The sequence below is a fragment of the Myotis yumanensis genome, unplaced genomic scaffold (assembly GCF_028538775.1).
Source record: "Myotis yumanensis isolate MYYU_CA2020_CCGP unplaced genomic scaffold, mMyoYum1.0.hap1 SCAF_2, whole genome shotgun sequence".
NCBI lineage: Eukaryota > Metazoa > Chordata > Mammalia > Chiroptera > Vespertilionidae > Myotis > Myotis yumanensis.
The window spans coordinates 71,864,197-71,888,889 of NW_027223753.1; the positions used below are offsets into that span (position 1 = coordinate 71,864,197).

General features: G+C 49.1%; 1 protein-coding gene across 5 annotated transcripts in view; it reads right to left on the reverse strand.

Moving 5' to 3' along the window:
* Positions 1-24,693, reverse strand: part of BCAR3 (BCAR3 adaptor protein, NSP family member) — a 105,924-nt gene that overhangs the window by 31,304 nt on the left and 49,927 nt on the right. The window contains exon 1 of one of the 5 annotated variants that reach the window (XM_070405629.1): positions 19,523-19,712. The exons of the other annotated variants lie outside the window; for them this stretch is intronic. Coding sequence (XP_070261730.1) covers positions 19,523-19,606 — 84 coding nt within the window. The 5' untranslated portion in view covers positions 19,607-19,712. Of the gene's footprint in view, positions 1-19,522; positions 19,713-24,693 lie in introns of those variants that run through there. 5 annotated transcript variants of the gene reach the window in all.

The window sequence follows — 24,693 nt, forward strand, 5'->3', positions numbered from 1 at the left end:
GATGTGGGCACTTTCAAACTGAAGAAGGCAATTCTAAAGTCAGCCACAGGTGGTCATGCTCATTAAACAGTGGTTTAATGTGGTTCCTTTGGGAATGGATGCCTGCTAGAACTTTCACTCACTGTTTAATCACATATACTAATGCAACTTTTATTATTTTCCCAGTGCCTATGTTCTATGAGGCCTTGACCTTGCCAACTATGATTTTGCTGCTATAGATTAAGTACTTTGATGGGCTGTCAATCCCATGATTGGTGAGGGGTGACCATCCACCGGATTAGAAAATCTGACAAAATGTACCCACTTGTCTCGTTGAGAGCACTGTGATTGATATTTGTGCTCCCTGGGGACCACGAATGAGATTCCTGCTTCATGGAAAGGATCACACATTTGATCAAATTCTGTTGGTTTTCCCCAAACAACCAAAATTTTGCTAACAGTGACCCTTCCACTTACCTGCTGCCCTCTGGGAGGAATCTGAATTTCTCCCAGAGATGCAGCCATTTCAGTCATGGCCTAGACTAGTTTGAGATCTTTTGGACCATGAAGTAAATTCTAGCAATTAGAAGTAACACAATAGCTCCTCTGCCTTCGGCAACGGTTTTATTCACCTGTGTGATCATCCGTGTCCTCTGAAATTCCGATTCTACTCATGCCAAAGACTCCTCCCGCCCGTCCTTAGGCTACCTTCTGCGGCAAGGGTAGGAGAGAGGTTTTCACTGACGTAATATTCACGTGCATTGTTATTTTATGTGTAGCCCAGAATTAAGCAGGAGAAGCAACAGAATAAGAGGCAGGACTCAACACTCCAAAAGCTTCCAATCTTGGGACAATAAAGAGGACACAAGCACATCATGCAGATCCGGTCCGGTTCCCATAGCCTTTCCTCCCAGCTCGCACTTCCTCACGCTTTCACACTGCTTTCTGTAGACATCTTCTGGATTCAATGGGCCTCAGAGACTGGCTGGACCCAAATCATTCTCCACTCCTCTGTCGGCACGGGGCAGTGGGCATCTGGGACAGGGGGCACCGTGACACCCAGAGCAAGTTTAATACAGCTGTGCTCCCTCAGAAAATTTACACCGAATGGACATGCACACTCACTGGCCCTTTGGAGTTTATGTTCTTCAACTACCAGACCGAGAGAGACAGCAAGACAACTCATGAAGAATCAATCTTTCACCCAAATGCCCTCCATGGTACCAATGACCACATTATAGTAACAACTTTTCTCCAAACTCAAATTCTCTATTTGCCCCTAAATTTGAACGTCATTCCTAGAAGGCAAGTCTGATTCCTTGTTTCAGAGTTTCCCATCGTGAGGGGAGTTGGTCACAGTGAGGGGAGGACGGAGACAGGGTGGGTTTGCTGCCCCAGCACGGGCTGCACCCTACACAGCAGCTGAGGCACAACCTCCGGAGGAAGGGAAGTTGCTGGGCTTTGGATCAAGAACGCTCTGCCCACAGGTCTTGCCAGGTTCATTCAGGGACCAAATCCACCCACAGCCACCATGAGAGAGAGATGCAGGCAAGACCCACATCTCCTACTCCAAGGCTTGCCTGAATTTGATTCACCAGAAATTTTGGAACGGCCCTTTTGGGGTGGGGTGTAAGAAAAGGTGCTATGTATATAAATGAAGTAATAAGCATACCTTGAGCAGGAAAGAAAAGAAGAAAGGGAGGGAGGGAGAGAGGGCAAGAGGGTAACAATGTACCATGGTTACCCACTCGCATGGCTCCCAGTAGCTTTGGGCTGACGAAGGGAAATTGGTAACTTGGGTAAGTGTGGACAAGGCCCACACTGTCACACCAAGTTGAAGGTTAGTTAGGAAATTCATAAGTTGCAATAACTGTTGCTTTTCATGGCAATCTGAGTCTAGCTACACCTTTCCCATGGCCAGCATTTCAATACCCTGTGCTGTTACAGCCATTGCCGTTAGTGTTTAAGAGCATGGCCAGCCCACCCCTCCACCCCCACAGGCACAGTGCCGCTGAGTGTCTGAGTGACTTTGGACAAGTGAGTTCACCTCTCTGTGAAGCCTCAGGCCCCTGCCTGCAAAACGGGCATCATGTTATGTGCTGAGATGTTACTAAGGGTGAAATGGGTCCGTGGCTGTCAAGCACTGAGGACATCCCTGGCACGTAGCCCGCACTGTTAACTGTTATTACAGGCTTGTATCAGACTGCTGCTCACCTGGCTACACACATGAACAGCTCGTGTTCCGGGTGTTTGGTGCGATGCGTGGAGGCACAGGGGGCCCTGCAAGTAGCTCAGGAGAGCAGCCTGGCACGTGTATCGGTGCCCGCTGGCTGCCTCGTAGAGGTCTCCTCAATCCTCTCCAGGACCTTGCTGCCGCCTGCCCCAGACCTCTGGTTCAGTGACAAGGCCAGGACGGGTCCTAGCTTGCCAACGTTGGCCGGCTCAAAAGATCATGCTTATCTCTCTGAATCTGGAATGAGCATCTCTGCAGTCCCGTGTGGCCCCCAGCAAGTCGGGTCTTGACAGGCAGGAAGAGCCGGAGCCCAGGAAATGATTGGGAAACACATGCTAGAGGCCCAGAGCCAACTCAGGAACGTGCTGGGAACTTCGATGCACACAGAAAGCCACGTTCCAACAGTCCTCCCAGGAAGTAAGCTGCTCTAGCCTGGGAGGAAGGGGCTGCGTGACAGTAGAGCCTGCATTTCAAATCAGGCACAACAACGGGGCCCGAATTCATGGGAGGTTAGTGCTCCTAAGTCCGGGAGGAGGGAGGGAGTGCACGGAGCATCTGTGGGAAAGCCCAGAGGAGGCTGCGCACACTCATTTGCATGTTGGAGACAGTTGAGGGGATTAGAAAAAGATGGCATCTGCATTATAATTAATATTGATTTTATTCTGTCCCTCCAGGAAGAAAAGTTTCCCAGTTCCCACAGAATTTTAAATCGTGCACATCACCAGCAAAGACCCAGTCCCCAGGCCCAGGAGTTGGGGGGTGCAGGCAGAAAGAGAAAGGCTTGGGGGGGAGGGGCAATCAGGACTAAGCAATTAGCCAGCCATGGGGCCTCCAGCCGGGATGACAGCTCTGGTCCCTACCCTCATGGAGAGCAAGCGCGTCTGGGAAGACCACACACAGAGGAACAGCTCATCCATCCCTGAGCTGGGGAAACACACTGCCTGGATCTCATCCCTGCCTCCAGCTCTGCAGCCTGAGCAGCTCACTCACTTCTTTGCCATTTTGCTTTCTCTTGTAGCAGAAGAGAAAAGTCCCTGTAGCCTCCCCTGGGGGGGGGGGGGGGGGGGCGGGCGGCAGGGAGTAGAGAGGAGAGGATGAGGAATCAGGGTTGGCCTTGAGGATAACCCTTGAGAACAGGAAGGGTATTTGGCATATATGAGGTCAGAGGAGCTGGGCTTGGCTGGACGGAGGTTCTGGTTGGGGAGGAGAGGGTGGAGGCACACAGGAGTGCGACAGTGTGTGCGCGCGCATGTGCATGTGATATATATATCTCACCCCTCCTCCCACAGGAGAGCTCCACACTTTCTCCAAGACCATGATTCAGACTCCACCTTCTTGATTATTAGTGGCTGACCTGGGTAAGGGCCCCTGACCCAAGCTGGTCCAGTCACAGTTCTTTCTGGTATCTTTCTCAGTGGGACGGAGTAAAAAAGATACTCCACCCACTCTGCTGACAATGTCATGAGACCTGAACTATGCAGGTTGCTTCACCTCTTTTTTAAAAAATATATTTTATTGATTTTTTTACAGAGAGGAAGGGAGAGAGATACAGAGTTAGAAACATCGACCAGCTGCCTCCTGCACATCTCCCACTGGGGATGTGCCCGCAACCCAGGTACATGCCCTTGACCGGAATCAAACCTGGGACCTTTCAGTCCGCAGGCCGACGCTCTATCCACTGAGCCAAACCGGTTTCGGTATTTCACCTCTTGTTCCCTGCCAGAATGTGCTGAGGGAATGGAGTCAGAATGCCGAGAGAAGGAGGAAGAGATGGAGTGTCTGGTGGCATGCACATGGCTGAGGCCCAGCTGATTACATCAACCAGTACATTCCCCTTGTGGCCTAAGCTGGTCTGCATTGGACTCCTGTCACTTGTGACCGAAACTGCGCTCTGAGGGGTAGACGTTCACACTCCAGAGAGAGAACTGGAAATCTCTGCCTGGTTACTGGGTGATCACTTACTCCATAAGTTATATAAATGTCTAATCACTATGTGGCACACCTGAAACTAACAGAATATTGCATGTCAACTGTAACTGACAAACAATTGTTTTAAAGAAAAAGAGAAAAGAAAAGAAAAGAGAAAAGAAAAGAGAAAAGAAAAGAAAAGAAAAGAAAAGAAAAGAAAAGAAAAGAAAAGAAGAGAAAAGAAAAGAAAAGTAAAGAAAAGAAAAGAAAAGAAAAGAAAAAATCTCTGTCCGGGAAGGCAGCAGGTACATAAAAGATGCGTTCAGACAGATCAATCTCACCGCAGTGAGCGGAATGGGCTGGCTGGAGGTGGGGCTGCCGACACAAGGCCAGTTCGGAGTCTTTTGCAAGGTGCTGAAATCTCCATCTCCGGTCCTTTGGGTTGGTGTCGAGGTAGGAATAAACCAGAATCCACTTCAGAGCTTGGATGTCAGTGTGGATGAATGGAACTCATCTTCTCTGCCAAGCCTGTTCCTCCCTCTTCTGCTTTCCCTGAACTTCTGTAGTAGCCTCCTCACAATGTCCTCACCTCCATTTCTGGTCCTGCAACCCGCCACCTACGATGCACAGAGTTATCCTGCCCTCATGGCTCAGAACTCACGGGGTGCCCCAGCTAGGCTGACAGGAGGCCCAGAGTCTCTCCCAGCGTTCCTGCAAACACGTGAATGGGCTTCGTATGCCTGGTTCCCACTCTCCCAGACCTAGTCCACGGGGGACACAAACCCCCAGCCTGCCATATCCTCCCAGATCCCTGAGCTTTGAACACATTTCTTGGAGCCCAGTGAGCTGAATCCCTGTCCTTGCCGTATACTGACATCTCATATAGGAATTCAGGTCTGAATCTGAGAGGAGGACCAGACAGGAGAGGGCCATGGACCCCAAGAAACAACTGGTGAGGGAGCCAAGCAAGGTTCTGTCATTATGCAGTGGGGTCCATGAGTCAGCAGATTTGGGTCTTTTACCTTTTCAAGCCTTTATTTGGGCCCATGGGTTGCTGAGGTGTAGGGAAATATTGGTTATGTTCTGAAGGGCTCACAGTCACCCACTCATAAAACCCAAAGCCTTCATAAGGCTTCTCTATCTGGTCCTGAGCTCCAATCCTAATGCACCCGATGGCAGGGACCTCCCACAGCTCCCTGAACACACTCCCTGTGTCCCTCCTTCATGCCTCCGTCGCATGGTCCAGCAGACAGAGTGACACACCTGCTGAGGTGTCAACTGTGCAGCCTGGCTGGGGCCTAGGCTGGGGAACAGGGAGAGCACAGAGGGGAGGGTGAGGCAGGCAGGGGCCTTGAAGACCACAATAAATTAGTTGGGTTTATCTGAGGGGGCAGGGAACCCACCAACGGACTCTACACAGTGGGCAATGCGTCTGCTGCCACAAGCTCTTTGAGGACAGAGGCCATGTCTTTGGCTCCCAGAGTCCAGCTCGGAGTCCAGCACACAGCAGGTGCCCAGCAAACACTTACTGACCAGAACCAAGCTTGCCTTCCCCCGTCCATGTGGCAGCTTCCCTGTCAATGGATGGGAAGAAGGTTGGTCAAGAACAGGTGGCCTTGGTTAACTTTCTAGTCTCCTCTTGCTTCTTTATGCATCGAGGGATAGCAGTACCCACATCCTGGGAGTCCTGACTTAATGCACAGAAAGCACCTGGCACACAGTAGGCACTCGCTTGGAACCATGTAGAATTTGAACCCCTTTACAAAGATGACACCCAGCCACAAAAATTGCTTCACTACATTTGTTTTTTTAAGATTATAAAATCTATTAAAAGGTGTTAAGAGATCTCTGGCCTTTGATCATTTAGTTTTGATGGAATAAAACTAGAAGTTGGAACAATCAATTTCTACTTAGGCATAAATTTGTTTATTCTGTTCCTTTCAGTTCAAATTCACTAGTTCTTGGGGATTTGAGTAGCACTAAATGGTTCCATCTGTGCAGGGTGACACTGACGACCTGTAAGAAGGCACTTTCCCTGGGTGGCAAGCACTTTGCATGCATCTGTCTCAACATTAACCAGTGCACGTGGTTACAGTTAGCTCCAGCTGACTCCCACGCCCCCAGCACACGGGTGACAGAGTCGCAGTGTGAGAGCGCAAGAAAGTTTCACGTCGTTCACAGGCTCAGAGGCCCTAGTATGGGGATCAGGTGTCCTTTCAGGGCCTTGGAGGCTTAGTCAATAAGTTTTTTCTTTTAATTCTTAAAATTTTTTTGTTAATTATAGTTGGCATTCGATATTATTTTATACTTGTGGCCTGGTGCATGAATTCATGCATGGGTGGGGTCCCCTGGCCTGGCCAGCAATCGGGGCCTATCGGGGCCGTCTAGCCCAGTCCTGATTGGGGCCAATCAGGGCCGGCCAGCCAGGGGGAGGGACCACTGAAGGTTGGCAGGCTGTGGGAGGTTGGCTGTGGGAGCGCACTGACCACCAGGGGGCAGCTCCTGGATTGAGCATCTGCCCTCTGGTGGTCAGTGTGTCATCATAGCGACTGGTCAACCGGTCAAGTAGTCAACTGGTTGTAAAGGTCGCTTAGGCTTTTATATATATAGATTAGTTTTGGGTGTATAGCATAGTGGTTTGACAATCATATACTTCACAAAGTGTTGTCCCCAATATTTTTAGTACCCACCTGGCACCATATATAGTTATTACAATACTAGAGGCCCAGTGCACGAAATTCATGCACTGGTGGGGTCCCTTGGCCATGCCTGCAAGGATTGGGCCAAAATCGCTCTCTGACATCCCCCAAGGGGTCCTGGACTGAGAGGTCATTTCTCAGGTGACGCACCCCGGAATCGGGCTCCCTCCTCTCTGGTTCTGGATGCATCACCCAAGAACCGCAGCTGCCAAGTCACCACAGCTTGGCAGCTCCTGTGTTGAGCATCTGCCCCCTGGTGGTCAGTGTGCATCATAGCTACCAATCAGATGGTTGCTTAGGCTTTTATATATATAGATAGATTACTGACTATATTCCCTGTGCTGTACTTTACATCCCATGACTATTTTGTAACTACCAATTTGTGCTTCTTAATCCCTTCTCCTTTTTCACCTAGCCCCCATGATAACATTTTTTGTTGAATTAAAAAAATTATTTTCTAGTCATTCACTCTATACTGAGGTGGGCAATGAACTGCCTTGAAATAAAAAAGGAGGAAGGAATTGCGTGCATGAAAAGAGAAGGAGAGAAGAGAGAATGTAGAGGGAAGGACAGAGGGAGCCCCTGGGCTATTTTATCCTAGTTAGGGGTGCTGGGTCACAACACCCAGAATGCCATGGGCTCTTGAACAAAGCCTCTTTCTTCTGCCCTGGACCAGCTTATCAATGGAGGGAGAGGTCAGCAACAGTCCAGACCTCTCATCACATCATACCAAACAACCCCACAGGCCACGTGTTTCTAGAAATCTCATCCAGAACTTATGATCACAAACAAAGTTATGTCTGCCTGGTGTTCTGGATCACCATGTAAAATTGCTCTAATTTCAGAGATAAGCCCCTGTCCCTGATGAGCTGGTGGGAAAGCCCTCGGGGGTGTGCTGTGAACAGCCAGCAGGTGGCCCAAGCTTGGGCCAGGCGAGAATCCAGAAAGACAGACTCATCTCAACCCACTGAACTCTGGCGAGACCTGCCCTGACAGGGAGCCGGCGCCATCGCAGTTCCCAATAAACGTTGTAAACATATGAAAAAAGCACACTTCCGATAACCCTTCCGCAACGTGTTCTGATGCCTTGCTACGGTTGCCTCGTCTAGGATCGTCTTGCAAGTAAATCCACCTGAAAGTGAGATTCTCTGGAGATTCAGAAACTCAGACCCTTTGAAGCCTTGCTTTGTGTTGAATCTCAAGCAGTGGGCGAGGGTATAGACAAATTCCAAAGTATATCCAGGGCTTTGAGAGCACCAATTGGTATTTTTTACCATTGAAAACTTGCATAAATTGAACCCCCAGAATGAATAAAACTCAATGACTTCTGCCACTCTTACCCCTGACCACAGGCTGAAAAATGAAAATCCAGTTCTCCCCAAGTTTCAAGTCCAGCAACTTTAGTACAAACCCTTGCGTGTTTTAATCTAAGGTCACATGGAAGGAAAGGGGATGACACTTGTGGTGATCCTGAATCTTGAAAAGAAACAATCACATATTGAGGTCTGTGTCACCTTTTATTGACACCCTCGGGCTGTGTGGCTTACCTAAAATATTTTCTTATAATCCAAAGATAAATGAAGAAAGGCTTGAATTTCCTAATCCAACTTTCCCCACTGGGGTGCCAGGCTAGACAAATACAGTTTCTCATGCGAACAACTGTGATGAAAGCCAAAGTCTTCACTTAAATAAACAATTAACTTCGTAAGTAAAAGTCCAAAGAGAAAAAAAAAAAAGGTAAATCCCAATTTTCTCTTTCCTATTTGGTAGACACAAGAGTGGATGGTGGCAAGAGCAACTGGGCCCTTCAGCCTGGCTCAGCCTCGTGGTGGTCACAATGGCCTGGCCACTGGTCTGGACCTGCACAGCACAGTGGCACTACATTTAAGGAGGTGCCCTTCATGCACAGCCTGTAAAAATTTGTTTATTGATTAAAATAGTTGCCTGGCAGATGGCAGTACAGTGTCTCAAGGAAAGGGTGCCATATTCCAATTCCGCACAGAGACACTCTGCCAGTAGGGAGGGGTCCCAAGGGTGCCCCCAGGGCCTCTGCCTTTTGGGTGTGGGCTGTTAACAAACGGGGACTACTGGTCTCACCTGGGTCCCTTGCCTTGAACCTGCTCCTTTCAAGCGTTACATTAAGCTCAGTGCAGCGGCCTTTGTAGGCAGCTTCCTAACTTCATACGTATGTCACCTTGTTGGCCAAAGTTCTGCTGAAATAATCAGGAGGCCAATTTTAATCAAGAGCTTTACAGGCGTTGGAACACTGTGCCTCTGATTAAGCTCAAGGACTTACTGAGAGCCCGCTGTGGCCCAGCCTCCTGGGCCAGATCCGAGGGGAGGTGCAGGCGTGGGAGAAGGGCTCCAGGCCTGACAGGGTGACCGCCTCTTTGAGAGGCAAGACATCTGGGGAGAACGTATAGCAGTGAACCGCAAGCAGCTCCGCCGAAGCCCTCGGTGTTCTCTCTCCCTTATCTGGGGCAGCGAGGGGGTCTGGGCCCGCTGGAGAGAAAGGAAGCAGTAGCAAAGAAATTCCATAACATCACACCAAGTTTCAGGTTTCTGATGTTAATGTTTAAGGGCCTTGATGATGTGAATTTCGCTTTTTCCAAATCCTAGAAAGAGTCTTATCTTCAGCAAAGATCTGCAGATGGGTTTTGATGCCATTTGCCACATTTTAATTGAATCCATGCAATTTATCACTTTTACACCAGATTCGTACTCCAGTGCCATTAAAAACTGATTTGCCATTTGCTGCTAAATTAAGACGTTTCGTTTTCCTACTATATGTGATTTTTCTTTTTATAGACAAGTGATGACACAGGGGCCAACAGACCCTGTGCAGATGGGAAAATGCCATCGAAACCCCTTAGAGAGCCCCAAACTGAGAAATTTCACTTTATTCATTATCAAACCTTATCGAAGGCTTATCAAAAGAGGCTCAGAGGCCATGAATGGGAAATATGAAGAAGATATCTATGGAACACCTTGCTTATCGAGGTTCTGAGAAATTCCCATTAAAACTCAGCTCTCCGTGTGTGTAAATGAAAAAGACTCATTTAATTTTAATTTGTGCAGATTGAAGTCTGAAAGCAGCACACCCCCTAAGCAGGCAGCAGTAACTTGATCCTCCATGCTAACCTAATTATATCAGAATCCTTCTGATGGGGACCCAGGGCTGCCTTTGATGTTAAATTCCTGTTGCCTTTTATCCCCATTCTCTGGGCAAGGTCTCCTCCACACCTTCCCATCCTGCAGGATCATAAAGCGATTGCTTTTGAAGCTCAGTTTTATTTTGATGGAACACCAAGGGATTGCAAATTATTTTTCACTGAAGGAGACTGATTTCGGTTTGAAAACTGCTGGAGGAATTCTAAGTTTGACACAAGACAGTACACACCCAACACCAAAATGGCATCTTTCCTTCACAAAGGTTTCGCACGTGTGGGAGAACCTGCTCCGCGCACTCATTACACCTGAGATCCCCCCCTGACCTGCCCCAGTGGGTTTGCCCATCAAGTTCCTTACCCTCTTGACAAAGCATTATTTACCCCTGGGCTCACTCAGGGCTCAGCTCCAAGGGGGTCTCACCTTTCGCTGGTAATAGATAAAGTGAAACACGATGACATTTTCAATAGGCCGTTTGTTAACATCTTGCTGTGCTGAAAGCTGTGGCCGGTACCTTCTCCTCTAGATCAAATTTAGATGATGACTTCCTGGAGCAGCCCACAGAAGAGCAGACATCCGAATCTCCCCCACGAGGCTGCCCTGCGCTCTGATTCCTCCCAGCGAGATGTCCAATGTACCACACTTAAGATGAAGGCCGAAGGTCACTGGTTCCACTTAAAGGTTTATTGGGCGGGTGAAACAAAAGGCTCCAAGTAAAAGCTAAGTACAAGTTCGACCTATGAAAACCTCTTCTAAACCACTTTGCTCCCTTTAGCCAGGTCCTCAAGTGACTTCCGATAATACCTCTCTCTCTTACCAGGTTGGCACACAGGCTTACTGAGACAATGCAAGTGAAATATTAATCACTGGGTCTGTCGGTAAGATTCCATTCAGTAAAAGTAGTGCTTTGTTAATATCTACGGAGAGTGAAAAGACAGAGACTGCCCTGGCTAAGGCAGACTTGAAGATAGGGGTCTAAAGACCAGCTGACCAACATTCAGAATGCAAGGAGATCCAAACCAGAAATCTTTTCCACTGGTAATGTTACCTGGTTAATTCAACAACTTAATTCAAAGTATGAGTGATTTGATACATTAGCTGTTCCCCAAAATAGATGCCCTATGTGCTCTTCAATAAAAATATCAGAAAATCAAAATCAACTTAATTCATCCTTTTTTCTAATTCCCCTCAAATGAATGAGGTGATACTCAATAAACACAATGCGCATCATTGAAAGACAGTAGGAGAAGTAATTGGAAGAAAAAAAAGAGGGTTATGCAAAACACACAGAGGAAAATCCAAAGATTCAGGAAGCCTTCAAGCATGGGGTGTGGGATAAACAACTTTCTAAATTCTTTCTGGCCAAAATAGTACCATGACTAGCAACTGGCTCAGAAATCTGCTTTGGACAAATTGCATCATATGTCAGGGCTAAGTACATAATAGGTTAACAGAAAGAAAAAAAAAAGATTCATCATAGCCCTGACCGCTGTCTCAGTTGGTTGGAATGTCATCCATACACTGAAAGGTTTCAGGCTCAATCCCAGTCAAGGCACATGCCTAGATTGTGGGGTCAATCCGCTGTTGGAGCAGGTACGAGAGGCAACTGATTGATGGCTCTCTCTTATAACGATGTCCCCCCTCCCCTCCTCTCTCTAAAATCAATAAAAAGATATCCTCAGGTGATGATTTAAAAAAAAAAGATTCATCATAAGATAGGTTTTGGCCAAGCATCAACTCCACCACTTCCAATATATGACTCACATGTCACCTTAAAGGTATATCTCCTCCAGATGAGTTCAGAACTTTTGCACCTCATTTAACAAACTTTTTTTTTAAAACCACAAACACCATGCTAGATGTCACGGGCAGAAACACAGAAATAGCAACTGGAATTGGAGGGAGAAGACACCCAACACAATGTAACTCACATCTCATGGATCTGTACATTGCCCCTGAAGTTAAGTAGGTAGCAAGAATATTTATATCTTACAAGAGAAAATATGACCAAGACCCTGAATTTTCATAATTTGTTCAGACATATTGAGCAAGGGATAGGCTGATACCAGTATCCATGTCTCCCAAAGTACATTGGCAGTGTCTAGGCTGCACAGAAAAGACGTAAGTGGACCGTGAGCATGGTGTTGAAATGTCTGAAGGCTTGGGCTGTTATTGTCCAAAGATGACAGGTCAATATTCTTGGTTCAAATCCCTAGAGAATGAATCCAGAATTCATCCCGTCTTATTTCGAGGCGCCCACTCATACCAACTAATCCCACATGCTAGAAATAAACACGGTCCCAACAGGCGGGGGAAACATGCATCTGAAGGGCTGTTATGTCCATTTACCTGAAGAATAAGGTGGACATTGCAGGTGCACTGATTTTGACTCAATACAAGGAGGGACTGTCTAGCAATGAGAGTTGTTCAAATGTGGGAATGTATTGCCATGAGGACACAGTACCTCTCCATCTCTAGAAATGTCAAATAGAAAAATAATGAAATGACTTCCTATGAATATTTAAGAGAGGATGACCAGTTAGGTAGCTACTAAAGCATTCCAAGCAAGAGAAGGTGAGGCCTGAATTAGTACAGCACTAGTGGTAGAGACAGGAAGGAAGGGGCAGATGAAGATGACTGAGCCACTAGCTCCCAATACGGAAGCATGAGAGAGAAGGTTTGTGGAGGAAGACGTAGAGCTGAGATTCTTGTGGGCCATCTGGATGGAGTGGCTTTGGGGTCCAGGTGCCATGGAAATTGCTGCATAGGAGCAGCAGCTTGAGAATTCTCTGTGTAGAGGGCATATCTTCTCTCAGCAGTCACCTATGAGATGCGTATGGAGGGTTTAGGAGAAGAGGGCTTGAGGATGCTGGCTTTAAGAGGTAGTCTAGAAAGAGAAACTAAACAGGCATCTTGGTCTGTGCAGGCTGCTATAACAGACTGGATGGCTTAAACCACAAACATTTATTTCTCATAGTTCTGGAGGCTGGGACATTTAAGATCAATGCTCTGGTGGATTTGGTCTCAGGTTCACAGATCAACCTCTTCCTGTTGTGTCCTTACATAGCAGAAGGGGCGAGAGAGCTCTTGGAGGTTTCTTTAATTAGGGCATTAATCTCATTCATGTGGGCTCTACCCTCATGACCCAATCACCTCCCAAAGAGCTCGCCTCCTAAGGTATCACATTGGAGGTTATTCATATGAATTTGGGAGGAACACAACATATGAATTTGGGGGGGAACACAAACATTCAGTCCATAACAGCAGGGTAGGACTGGTCAGGAAGGATTCAGGAGAACAAGTAGAATGTGGTGTCCTAGAGATTAAGAGCAGACTTTCATGAAGGAATGGCCAATAATGTCAAGTGCAACAGAGACTTCCAATGAAATCAGCATTGGACAGCATCCACTGGACTCAGCAAGGTTGCCGGTGGGGTAAGGAGGGCGAGGGGCCAATGGGAAATGAGTAAATAGAGGCTGTGTTAACCAGTGTTGAGAGGAGGCAGACAGGGACCAGGAAGGAAGACATAGAATGAGGATTATTTTTAGAAAGGGAAAGACTGGAACATGTTTATAAGCCAAGAGGAAAGTGTTGGTCAAGAAGGACAGACTGATGATCCCTGAGGAGTCTGAGAAGAGGGTGGTCATGGGCACAGATGCAGGTCCCGCCTTGGTGAGGGAGAGGGACACTTCATCCTTGGAGGCTGGAGGAAGGAAGCGGAGGTCATGGATATGGATATAGCTGTAGTTTGTGGGGGCAGGAGTGGGGAGGGAAAAAATAGCACGCCTGATGGTCTTCGCTGGTGCTGTGAAGTAAGAAAGAATCTTATGAGTGTTAGAGGAGATAGTGCTTAGAGAGAAGGTGAAGGGAGGGAGGTAGGAGTGAGCAGAGCAAGGACAAGCAGAGCTGATGGGAAGTTTCATGAACATGGGCATGAGTTAGGGAGATGATGTTTATTCATTTGACACACAAAGGGACCAATCCCCAAATCCTCGCCCCACGTCCCATCCAAACTGTTCTCTGCCCCACACACAGCCTGCACCACCTGTTCCCCCACCGCCTCTCTGGTCTCATCTCCTCCCACTCCTCAGCTTCAGCCAATGCCCTTTCTCTCTTCCTCATGCCTCTTCTACCTACTGTTCTTTCAGTTGCTGTTCTGTGTTACCTCCTCCAGGACCTCCCCCTGGCCCAGGACCGAGTTAAGTGCCTCTGCCCGGGTTCTCACAATAGGCCGTGTGTTCTTTACTTTGCACCTACCACGTACCTGGGAGAGAGCTGTCTGCATGGCCACCTCTTCCACTAAAGCCAGAATCTCTCCTTCAGGGCAGGACCTCTCGCTCTGGCTCCCCAGCACTCAGCAGGCCCTCAATACACACGCTGGGCGAGGAGTGGCGGTGGGGAATGAGCAGGTGAATTCCGGGTGGGAGGCTGGCTGCATGGTCCCTCCAACCCCATCTTACTAAAAATCTAGGCCAGTGATGGCGAACCTATGACATGTGTCAGAGGTGACACGCGAACTCATTTTTTTGGTTGATTTTTCTTTGTTAAATGGCATTTAAATATATAAAATAAATATCAAAAATATAAATCTTTGTTTTACTATGGTTGCAAATATCAAAAAATTTCTATATGTGACACGGCACCAGAGTTAAGTTAGGGTTTTTCAAAATGCTGACACGCCGAGCTCAAAAGGTTTGCCATCACTGATCTAGGATTCTAGCTTGTTGGTTCTTTGTGTATTACTGCTTTTGTAAAAACACACATGTAGCCCTGACCGGTTTGGCTCAGTGGATAGAGCGTCAGCCTGCGGACTGAAGGGTCCCGGGTTCGATTCCGGTCAAGGGCATGTACCTTGGTTGCGGGCACATCCCCAGTAGGGAATGTGCAGGAGGTAGCTGATCGATCTCATCGATGTTTCTAACTCTCTATCCCGCTCCCTTCCTCTCTGTAAAAAAACCAATAAAAAATATTTTTAAAAAAATAAAAAACACACATGTATTAGAGGGGGTATAAGGGAGAGCTGTTCTCCATACGAACGAGAAGACTAATCATAATTCTTTCATAAGCCAGAAAAATAAGCTGTGACATTCTCATGGTCAGAGCCAGATTCCTCAGCAGCTCCCGGGGCTGTGGACAGACATGAGGACAGAGATGCCTCAGTGACGTCCAACCCCATGAGGCCTTCCTCCCTCCTCCTCCCCTCCAGGTCAGCCTGAGTCTCCTCTGCTGTGCTGGGGAATCCACAATATACACCAGCTAGAAGGCCCCCGAGCTGTCCTTGACAGCATCTAAGACACAGAGACGGCAGAGGTCCTCAGGTGCTGCGGCCTCTCACAGGGTGGGTGGAGCAGGAAGAGCCCTGTGGCCTGAGCGCCCGGCTCTCCAGTGTCTGGCACAGGCCCACTTCTCCGGAGTCCTGGAGGTGCTGAACCCGCTAACAGACTTTTCCCAGGATCCCAGGCTCCTCTCTGCTTTCCACCCACATCTCTCCAACAAAAACAAAGGCCTCGGCCGGGATCCAAGCTCCAGGGTCTGTGGGGAGGGGGCACTGGGACACAGCCCCTGTCCTTCCCCGATGCTGAAACCGGATCCCTGAAGCTCCCAGAGGCCAAGAGCATGCATGTAGGTCTCTTCAAAAAAGCTGTGCCGGGCTTTTGTTGGGAGGGCAGGAAAGATAACCGAGTAACTAGCAGCCACCAGGAGGAAGGGCCGAGTCACTTGGAAAGACAATTCCCCGGTAGCTTTTTGCACTGATGGTGCATCAGCCCCACCGACAAAGGCCACTTAGGCCACTTTCCACACGGAGATGTGTCACTAGTGCCCACGCTGTCACAACAGCAGACGGACCGATGGACCCATCACAGGGAGGAGAAGTGGGACCTTTGCTCCACCACACGCACTCCAACAGGCAGTTTCTAATAAAAACAAGTTCCAGGGACCCAACCCTCCAGGGATGGGCAGACGGGACACCTGGGTATTCAGAGAAGCTCAAAATATCTTTTTCAGGGGAAAGGAAAATGATTTCAAGTTAAACAAAATAAAACAACAGGAACAGGACGATTTAAGTTCTTCCCACGATACAGCACTTCCTGGCTGCCAAGGGCAGTGAAATCTACATGTAGGAAAGTAGATGCTTTAAATCCACAGCCTCCTCACCAGGACTTCTCGTCGCCAAGACCACTGCCTATGGACTTAACGACCGGTTAGCCGAGACTTGCTGATTCATTTACCCACAGACTCTATACTCTAACTTCATGCTCTTTCAGAAAAGTGGCTATTCTGCCCTGGGAAGGTAATTTGTGTCTCTGAGGTTCCCTTGAAGTTTCCTGACTCAACCATACCAACCTTCGGCAGGAGGAGCTAATGATAAGGCAGCAAATTTCAGCTCCCATTCCCCTGCCTCTACCAAGAAAAATCAGAGACACAAGGGACCAGAGAAGTGGAGTTTGTTCCCATTGCCAGCTCGGAAATGTCATACACTGAGCTTCTCGCCGGATTCCTGCTGTAGCCCACTAGGAGGCTGTAGGTGGTCCTCCCACTGCCTGCAGGGGGGTGACCTGTCCTACAAACCTCGGAATCCTAGAGCTTCCCTGAAGTCTCCCCTGAAAACCAAGATCCACACGATTCTTTCCCAACTAAACTGCAAACTAAGGTATTAACATATCACCTTGCTTCATGTTTCCCTGTGTTACCATGGTATCATGGGAAGATCACTGGGCTTGAGGCCAGAAGACCCGATTTCTATTCCTGGTTCTCCATTAAATGATTCTGGTCAGGTAGTTCTTCTCAGCCTCAGTTTCTCTTCTGTGGAAAGGGGTAAACTGTTGCCCTGCCCGGTACAGAGAACTGGTTTTGACACTCCAGTGAGACAACTTGTGAAGGAACTCAGACACTGGAAAGCCTTTTGCAAACATACAAATTCTAGGAACCCTAACTCTAACACTTACCCTAACGATAACCCTAATGCATGGCAAGTCCTTCAAAGGCAGGAACCAGATGTCACTCAATTGTCATTTATCACCCCCTTCAGCAGAGTGCTCACATGTGGACAGGGCTACTGCATTTGACATTTAGGGACTTTGGTACTTGGCTGTGCTCCCCTAATGTTATGGATCAGGAGTATCTTCATTTTAAACTCTTCTCCATCGGGCATAAACAGAACACCCTTTCCTTTTCTCACCCAGATCCGGTGGGCCTTCAGTGCGATGACTGCCACTGTGAACATGCCTGGATGCTAAAGTCACGCCCCTCAAAGTGGCTCTCCGTTCTTGGCTCCCCACTTAATTCCTTTCCAGGGCCTTTGTATATATGTCCACATGAGGCCCCTAAATACATTCTAAATTTTGCAAAATTTCAGCTAAAAAGATCTTGTTCCCTGCAAGCGCCCTGCAAGTGTGATTGGTCTCCTATGTAGCGAAGGAGCTTTTATATTTTTAGTTTTCTTCCCATACAACAAACACTATTAATAACATTCTACTTTCTCCAGAGATGATATAGATTAGACCAAATGGAAAGTTACCATGGCTACCGTAGTGTTATTTTGGGTATGAGAAATTCATGCCGGGGAAGCGGCACCCATGGTCAAGAACTGGAGCTTTATTTCCGCTTTGCTATCAGGCAATCAATCCCAATTTAATTTTGAAACTAATTGCAATGGAAACTAATTATGAGCAGCAAGACCTGAAACCCCTAATCACAGTGGAAGTCAATAAAGTGAGGCAGCATGATCACTGGGGCAATGTTGGCAGGAGGTGGGATTTAGGCACAAGGTGGACTTCCTTCCCCACGCAACTATCTAAGCAAAACAAGACCGGCAAACACATCTGAGGGACCAGTGGGAAACCCTAAGTTGGGTTTGAAGGCGTCAGTTTCTGGTGAGGGAGCAGGTCAGGCCCTCTCTCTGGGCTATGAAGAGGCAACAAGCTGGGGCAGGGATACAAAGCCCAGATGGAAAGGAGGTATTTCTATCAACAGTTAACCACCAGAGAGGCCACGGTGGGGAGGCGGGGAAGGGCTAAACTGAAGGAGGCTGGTCCGGACTAACCCCATAGATCACTGCGTCCCTCTCAGGCCTTGGAGGACACACAGCAGAGGAGCAGGGGGACCCAAACAGAATCTCATCCCTCAGACCCAGATATTTATGGGCTGTTTCCTCACATACCAGATGCTGAGTCACACTTTTCTGAATTAGCAGCAGTTGGCTTATGAAAGGCCTTCTATTAGAGTAAAAACCTACTGCCAATCCCTGAAGTGCACGCGTCCCTTGGGGACCTCCCGGTCTATGTTTGACAGCTTTAAAATACTGCTAATGGCATGACTTCATCTGCCCCAGGCCAGAACCATCCATATTTAGGTCAGAAACCACATGGTCCTCACATCTCTCCCCCCCCCCCCCCCCCCCCCCCCCAGGCTCCAGGATAGAAAGGGGCTCTTACATCAGGGAGAGAGCACTTTTAACCAGTGATTGATTACTCACTCGCCTCCAAATTCCATGACAAAGGGACAAAAATGAACGTTGCTGCCTGGTGGAAAGCGACTCTGACCACTGCCACAGCGCAGCAGTCAGAAGCCTGCCCTCTGCTCACTGAGCGTAGATTTTTCTACAAAGACCCCCGTTACAGGGTCTTTCTCCCTTTTAGTTGTTTTCCTGTTACATTTTCCTGATTTTTTAAAAAGCATTTTTGAGAAGAAAGAAGCAGAAGCTGGTAACCCTGTTGTAGCGTTTTCAACAGCACTGCCTGCGTCGGTCCCTCCGGAGAGGGGCTCCGCGTCAGGGTGGAAGAATTCCTTGAGAGCTCCCAGGCTCCTGTCTCCCACGAAGAAAGGAGGCCCAGTCACCCTGGGGCACAGGACTTTCCCAAGGCAGACAAACCCCAAGTCGGTGGGAGCCGATATTCATCCTAATTCTTAGTGTTGTCATAAGCGGGCAACAGAGACATACAGGCCTCGTCTTGAATTAGTCAAATGAGGTTCGCTGACTATTTTCATCGAAATAGTGTACTGACATATTACGCAAAACCTTTGGCACTGGTCTTGTAACCAAGGTTAAAAATGGGAGCAGTCAGAAAAAAGACAGCTCTGAAGACAGAAATGTTTTGAAACCTGGCTGCAATATGAAAGGAGATACCTGGCAGTCTCTCTACATTATATATGTTATTGACATAATGGACCCGCAGGTTAAGCCGACAGAGGGGCTCAGCCACCTCACATTTATTATGAACGAGGGGAGAGAGAAACAAAGATAAAGAAGAGAAATAGCTTGGTCTTATTGAGCTACTTTGGTATAAAATTTCCGCCCAAGGAGACTGCAAGTGTCCTGAAACACAGAGCTTTGTCCCAAAACACAGATTAGGAGCCCCCTTCTGCCTCCGGGGAAGACATACCCCAGGGGCTTATGAAGATCCGCCAGTCAAAGAAAGCGCCTCTGTTTCGACAGCCGGCTGGCTGCGAACTTTCTCTAGTGCCCCTTAGAAAACGAATGCTTTGAAGACCCCCAAATAATTTTAGATGCACCTTATCTCAAAGCCACACCTACCTTGACTCCAAGGAAAGACTTGCGGTGATAGAAGCAGCACAGAGCTGCCGAGAGGGCGTGGAAAGCACTGCATTCCTTAGGCATCTCTGTCTTCAGTCCCTGGACCACACACTTTCTTTAGGGTTAAAAGAAAGGGGGCTCCGGGCATCAGAGCTGGGTCCGCTCAGCAGCAGCTGTGCCGCGCCCGCCCGCCGTCCGTCCAGTGGCCGGGGGAGTGAGCCAGCTCCTTCTCCCAGGCCAGGCTGGGACTTTTCCCCTCTGCTGAAGCCAATACGATCCAGCCTGCCATGCACACAGTGCCAGAAATTCTCATGTGACCAGACTTGCTTTCTGATGAAATTCTAACCTCTCTTAGAAGAGGCTTTGGGCTTTAGCTGTCCCCTCAATGTAGAGACCTGGTAGAAATCATTACGCCCTCGGCAGCCTTTCCTTCAGGGCTGAAGGCACCAGGCCAGCTGCTCCTAGGGGCTCTGTCAGCTGGCTTGTCACCCCAGCGCCTAGGGGTTCAGGAAGCACACAGCACACCTCCTTGTGATGGGACAGAGGCTCCTTTGAGAAGACGACCTAGAGGTGGCCAGGGAGCGACTGTCCCCTGGGAACGATCTTAGAAGTCCTAGGGACCCAGGCAGGATCCCTGTCCCTACTCTGCCAGTCCATCCCAGAACTGTTTATTTTTCATTAGGATGCTCCTGGCGGCCAGCTTGCAGCTGATAATGTTGGCACAGCCATCGCTACTGTCAAACCAACAGTGCCTTTTGGTGTTTAATTAGCAAGTCTGTCAGCAAACACCCTGAACGCCTCATGCCCTCCCCACCTGGCCGGGCAGGCTACTGGGAGGATGGGACGGGCTGTGTAGACTCTTCTGACCCAACTGTCTGTCTCATTCCTTTCCTTCACTTTAATACTTCACTTTAGCTGCTGGCTCTCAGATCCAGCACATGAGGCTCACAGCCAACCTGGCTGAGCTTGTTTCTTCTGTGCTCAGAGGCCTTTGCCCCCACCAAGAGCCTCCTAACGCCTTTAGGGGAAAGTAATTGCTTTTCTCCTTTCATTCCACTAAGAGTGGATGCTCCATGATTCTGGTGTTTTTGTTTTTGTTTTAAATCTAACCCAGGTTTCTGCCTGTAGCTCTTCCTCTCCTACTGTTCCAAATATTAACTTTCTGTGGCTCTGGCCCCTCAAACATGGAATGTGTCCTGAAGCTTTCTAAAACTTTGCACAGGCAGAAACTTGCAACAGGGAAGAAACAGAGCCCATTCAGTTCTGAAAGGGACACTACCAGGGAGGCACGAGGGAGGTCTGAACACACCAATGGGTCCCTGTCCAAGAGGAGGCCTCGGCCTTTGGACTTGGTCAAGTTGGCCTGTAAAACTAGGGAACTGTTTGCCTAATGCCTGCGAGCAGCTTCCATGCTGGCCCGAGTGCTGTGGGGAGAGACAGGGTAGAGTCTCCCCACGTCCACCATGAGGATGGACCTACAAAGGCTCTGGCGCCACAGGAGCAACCAGGGGCTGACTCCCTTCCTGCTCTCTCCTCCCTCCTCCTCCATGGCTCTGGAGGTCAGGTGTGCAGCCCTGGGAACTCCTGGGTCTGAGGAAGGCCCCCTGAGAACCTGGGAGCAAGCACCAGAGGAGCAGAACTCACGGTTGGTGTGTTTTTAGCTGGAGGGGCACTTGGAGATGGTCCAGTAGGTGGGTCAATACTATTCTCCAAGGTCCTGTACTGTACCTACGAGGAGGCATTTCCCTGCCCCCGTTTCTATTAGATGGGGTTCAAAGGGTAAGTCCACATGGGCAGCCAGGGCCCATGACCCCAGCAGTCAGGCCAACAGCCACCAGGTAAGGGGCCCAGTGTTCACCTGCTATTCCCCTTTCCCTCAGGCTAACAAAATCCCCAAATGGCTAAAAAACACAGCCTGTAAGAGGAAGAAAAGCAGCTCCTTCAATCCTGCACAGAAATTCCACCAGGTTAGTTAGCCAAAGCCTTTGAATTCCAAAGCCTTTGAATTCCAATACCCTACCCGCAGAAAGCATGAATGCAGCGCATTCCTGCAAGGAAATGCGCAAATAACTCAGACATGTAAATCACATAGCATCACGCAGTCAAGTGCTCCAGGAGCCGGAGTAAAAGCAAAACAAAGGCCGCTCAGGCCAGGGCAGGCCCGCAGCTGGTCACCTGAGGCTGTCCCTGTTTACTCCAAGAAATGTCTTTAAAATACACCAAAACTGGTTCCGTCAGGATTAAAGGATGGGCTAATCTCACTCACTTTTTATTTGTGTGTTCCATACAAAAAATATTTCCGACGCAAGGTCACAGGTTTTAATCCATTTTCTCCTCAAATGGCGGAGGAGAGACTAAAATAACTATTATCTTGCAACTAAAGATGATAATTGCATGAATTCACTGACTTGTTATGCTTTTAAATGTCTCCCATCCACACTGATCAATGCCCCCACACGCATCCCACAGTGATTATTCTATTCTGGTTACAAAGACACAGAGGACCAGAACTGCCTGTCACTCAGCGGAGAGCAGACAAGGCACCAGGGACTCCGCCTGTGACTGCAGAACCTGGTGTCTGATCACATGGAAGCAAAAATAAGGTTTTTTTAAGCGTCTTATAAGTGAACCTGTCCCACAGCCCCGTGGAAAGGCTGTGATGTGCTACACTGGGGCAGGGTGACTCTGATGATTTAGTACATGTGACTGAGGACCAGTCAAATCTGGATTCAGGGTTTTCTAAACAACTTGCCCTTCTGTGGGCAGGGTTCAGGGTCGCTAATGCAACTCCAGGGACAGATGGACAGAGGCAGCCGCATGGAGCTGCGGGAAAGGTCTGTGCTCCCCAATGCATCCCACCCCCGCTACCCCACCTGGATCTACGAGGAGGCATTTCTCTGCACCAAGGGAAACACCTGTGAAAACAGCCAGGGCGAGGTAGCCAGGTGGACCCTTGAAGGAAATCCCTGTTACCGCAGGTCACATGTTGCCCAGCCAGCTGGGAAGAAGGCTAAAGCAGGCTGGAGGCGGCCCCTGCACAAGCACTGCCTTCAATGCCATTGTTCCCTTGGGTAGCCCTAATACTAACCTGCACTACTTAGTAACCATGGAAACAGGAGCTGCCTGCCAGCCATATTCACAGACACAGGCACGCTTCCTTTCCATCCGCCGCAGCCCTTGGGCTAAGAGAGGCTGAAAGCGAGTACAGAGTCCCTTTCCCAAAGTGCCACAGCCCCCGTGAGGTAGCACATCCCCGTGAGGTAGACCTGCTCTCTGAGGATGGCATGGGGTGAGAGATCTGTGCAGAGAAAGATGTGCCTGCCAGGTACCTGCTTTTCCGTTTCAGGGCAACAAGGAATGTGATGCTGTCCCAGACCCCCACTCCCCTTCCCAAAGCTAGCCCGGAACCAAGGCGTCCAGCCTTCATGCAGTGAGGTGCTTAGGCCATGCCAAGCAGCCCCAGGGACAGTGCGTGCTGAGACCAGAGGGCACTGGTGCAAGGCTGCACGTCCTGGCTTGTCCCTGCCCACAGGGACTCACTCAGAACCTCCGTGACCACCGGTCATGGTCAAAACAGCTCAACCTCTCGTGGCAACTGTGAGACTTCACCTGTCCAGAAACATCGATCTTTCCTGGCTTTTGTCTTCACTAAACCCCAGTGATTGGGCTCTGGGGGAGCAAAGACAGCGTTAATGAGATAGGGAGTAAGGCCAATGCTCCGAATTCTGTTTCTCCTGGTGTCCCAGGAAGCAGGGAAGGAAGATTAACATGGACGGCCGGTCCTAAATCGCTGAGGATGCCCTCTGCAGGCTCAGCAAGAACCTAGAAAGCTGTGGGCCAGAGAAGGGGCAGCCCTGCTCCCCAAAGCCTCCCAGTCACCTGGCCTGTCTGTGTGATTCTGTGCACAGTAAACCAGGAGGGGAGGAGGGGAGGTGGGGAGGGAGGAGCTCTTCGTAGCAGAGCACACACCCTCTCATCACAAGCAACAGGGCTGGGGCAGCGGAGGTGGAAGCCATGAGAGCGAGGAGAAGCATTGGGGAAGAGGTCCTCTCCTCATGCCAGGCTCCGTCAAAGATGGCTCAACACATTTTTCTATATGCAAATGTGATTTATTTCTTGCTCCAACAAGGAATGCAAACTAGGCTCGGAGGGAACAGGGCGGGAAAGGCAGGCCCAGCTCTCTGGCCACTGTGTGTGTGGCTGTGGGCAAGAGGCCGGCTTGCGCTGGCGCAGCAGAGGGCGCGTTTACGAGTGTGTGCTGCACACATCCCAGCCTGACAGTCCCCGGATTCCTCAAGGGGATGGAAGGGTAGGCTGCTAAATGGCTTCTGTCGGGAAATGGTATTGATCTGCCTGGCACATACACAAGAAGATTAAGGCCAGTATTCACACACCGACTTCTCTCCACTGGGCCTTTGTCCTCCCACAAATGTCTGTCCCTTTAATTGGCGACTAAAATTGTATAACTAATCATGTGAGGCAAAACTAGGTGAGCACCCAGGCCCGACTACTTTCTTGCACTATCACATACAATTTCACCTCATATGTCCGCCCTTCCCCATCGCCATTTCCTGGTATTCTTATTGCCGTAATTAGCTGGTTAATATTAATAACAGGAAGAGAGCAAAGGGGAGGCCAGACATCATAAGCATGGTCACCTGGGCAGCTCCGCCAGGAAGCTATAGCTTCACGCTCCCCAGGGAACCATGGTCTGTTCCCTGCAGATCACTGGAGGAAGGGATCAAAGAAAGGGGGAGATGGGTGCATGTGCAGTAAAGTCCGGGCGGCACAGGGAGGTGATTGCCTGTAGTCTAGCTTGGGGAACAATGGATTGGCTGGGGCGGGGGGACGCCATCAGAAGTGCATGAAATCTTAAAGAGTTAATTGGTTAGTTTAAAGAAGCTCCTGGTTAAAATCCCCAAAGAGTTCCTTCCCTCTTGTTCTCTCTTGCTCCACGCCCCGCACTCGCCCACGCGCTCGCGTGTTCTCTTTCCATAGCCACATGGCCTTCAGCAGCCACTTGGTCTATGGCTGTGTCGTCCACACACAATGGACTGCAGCTGGGGACGAGAGCTAAGCTAGGCAGATGCTGGAACGGACTGGACTTTAACATGGAGCAGAATCTCTGGGCAGTGGCCTTAATTCTGGCCCTGCTGATGACAACACTGGAC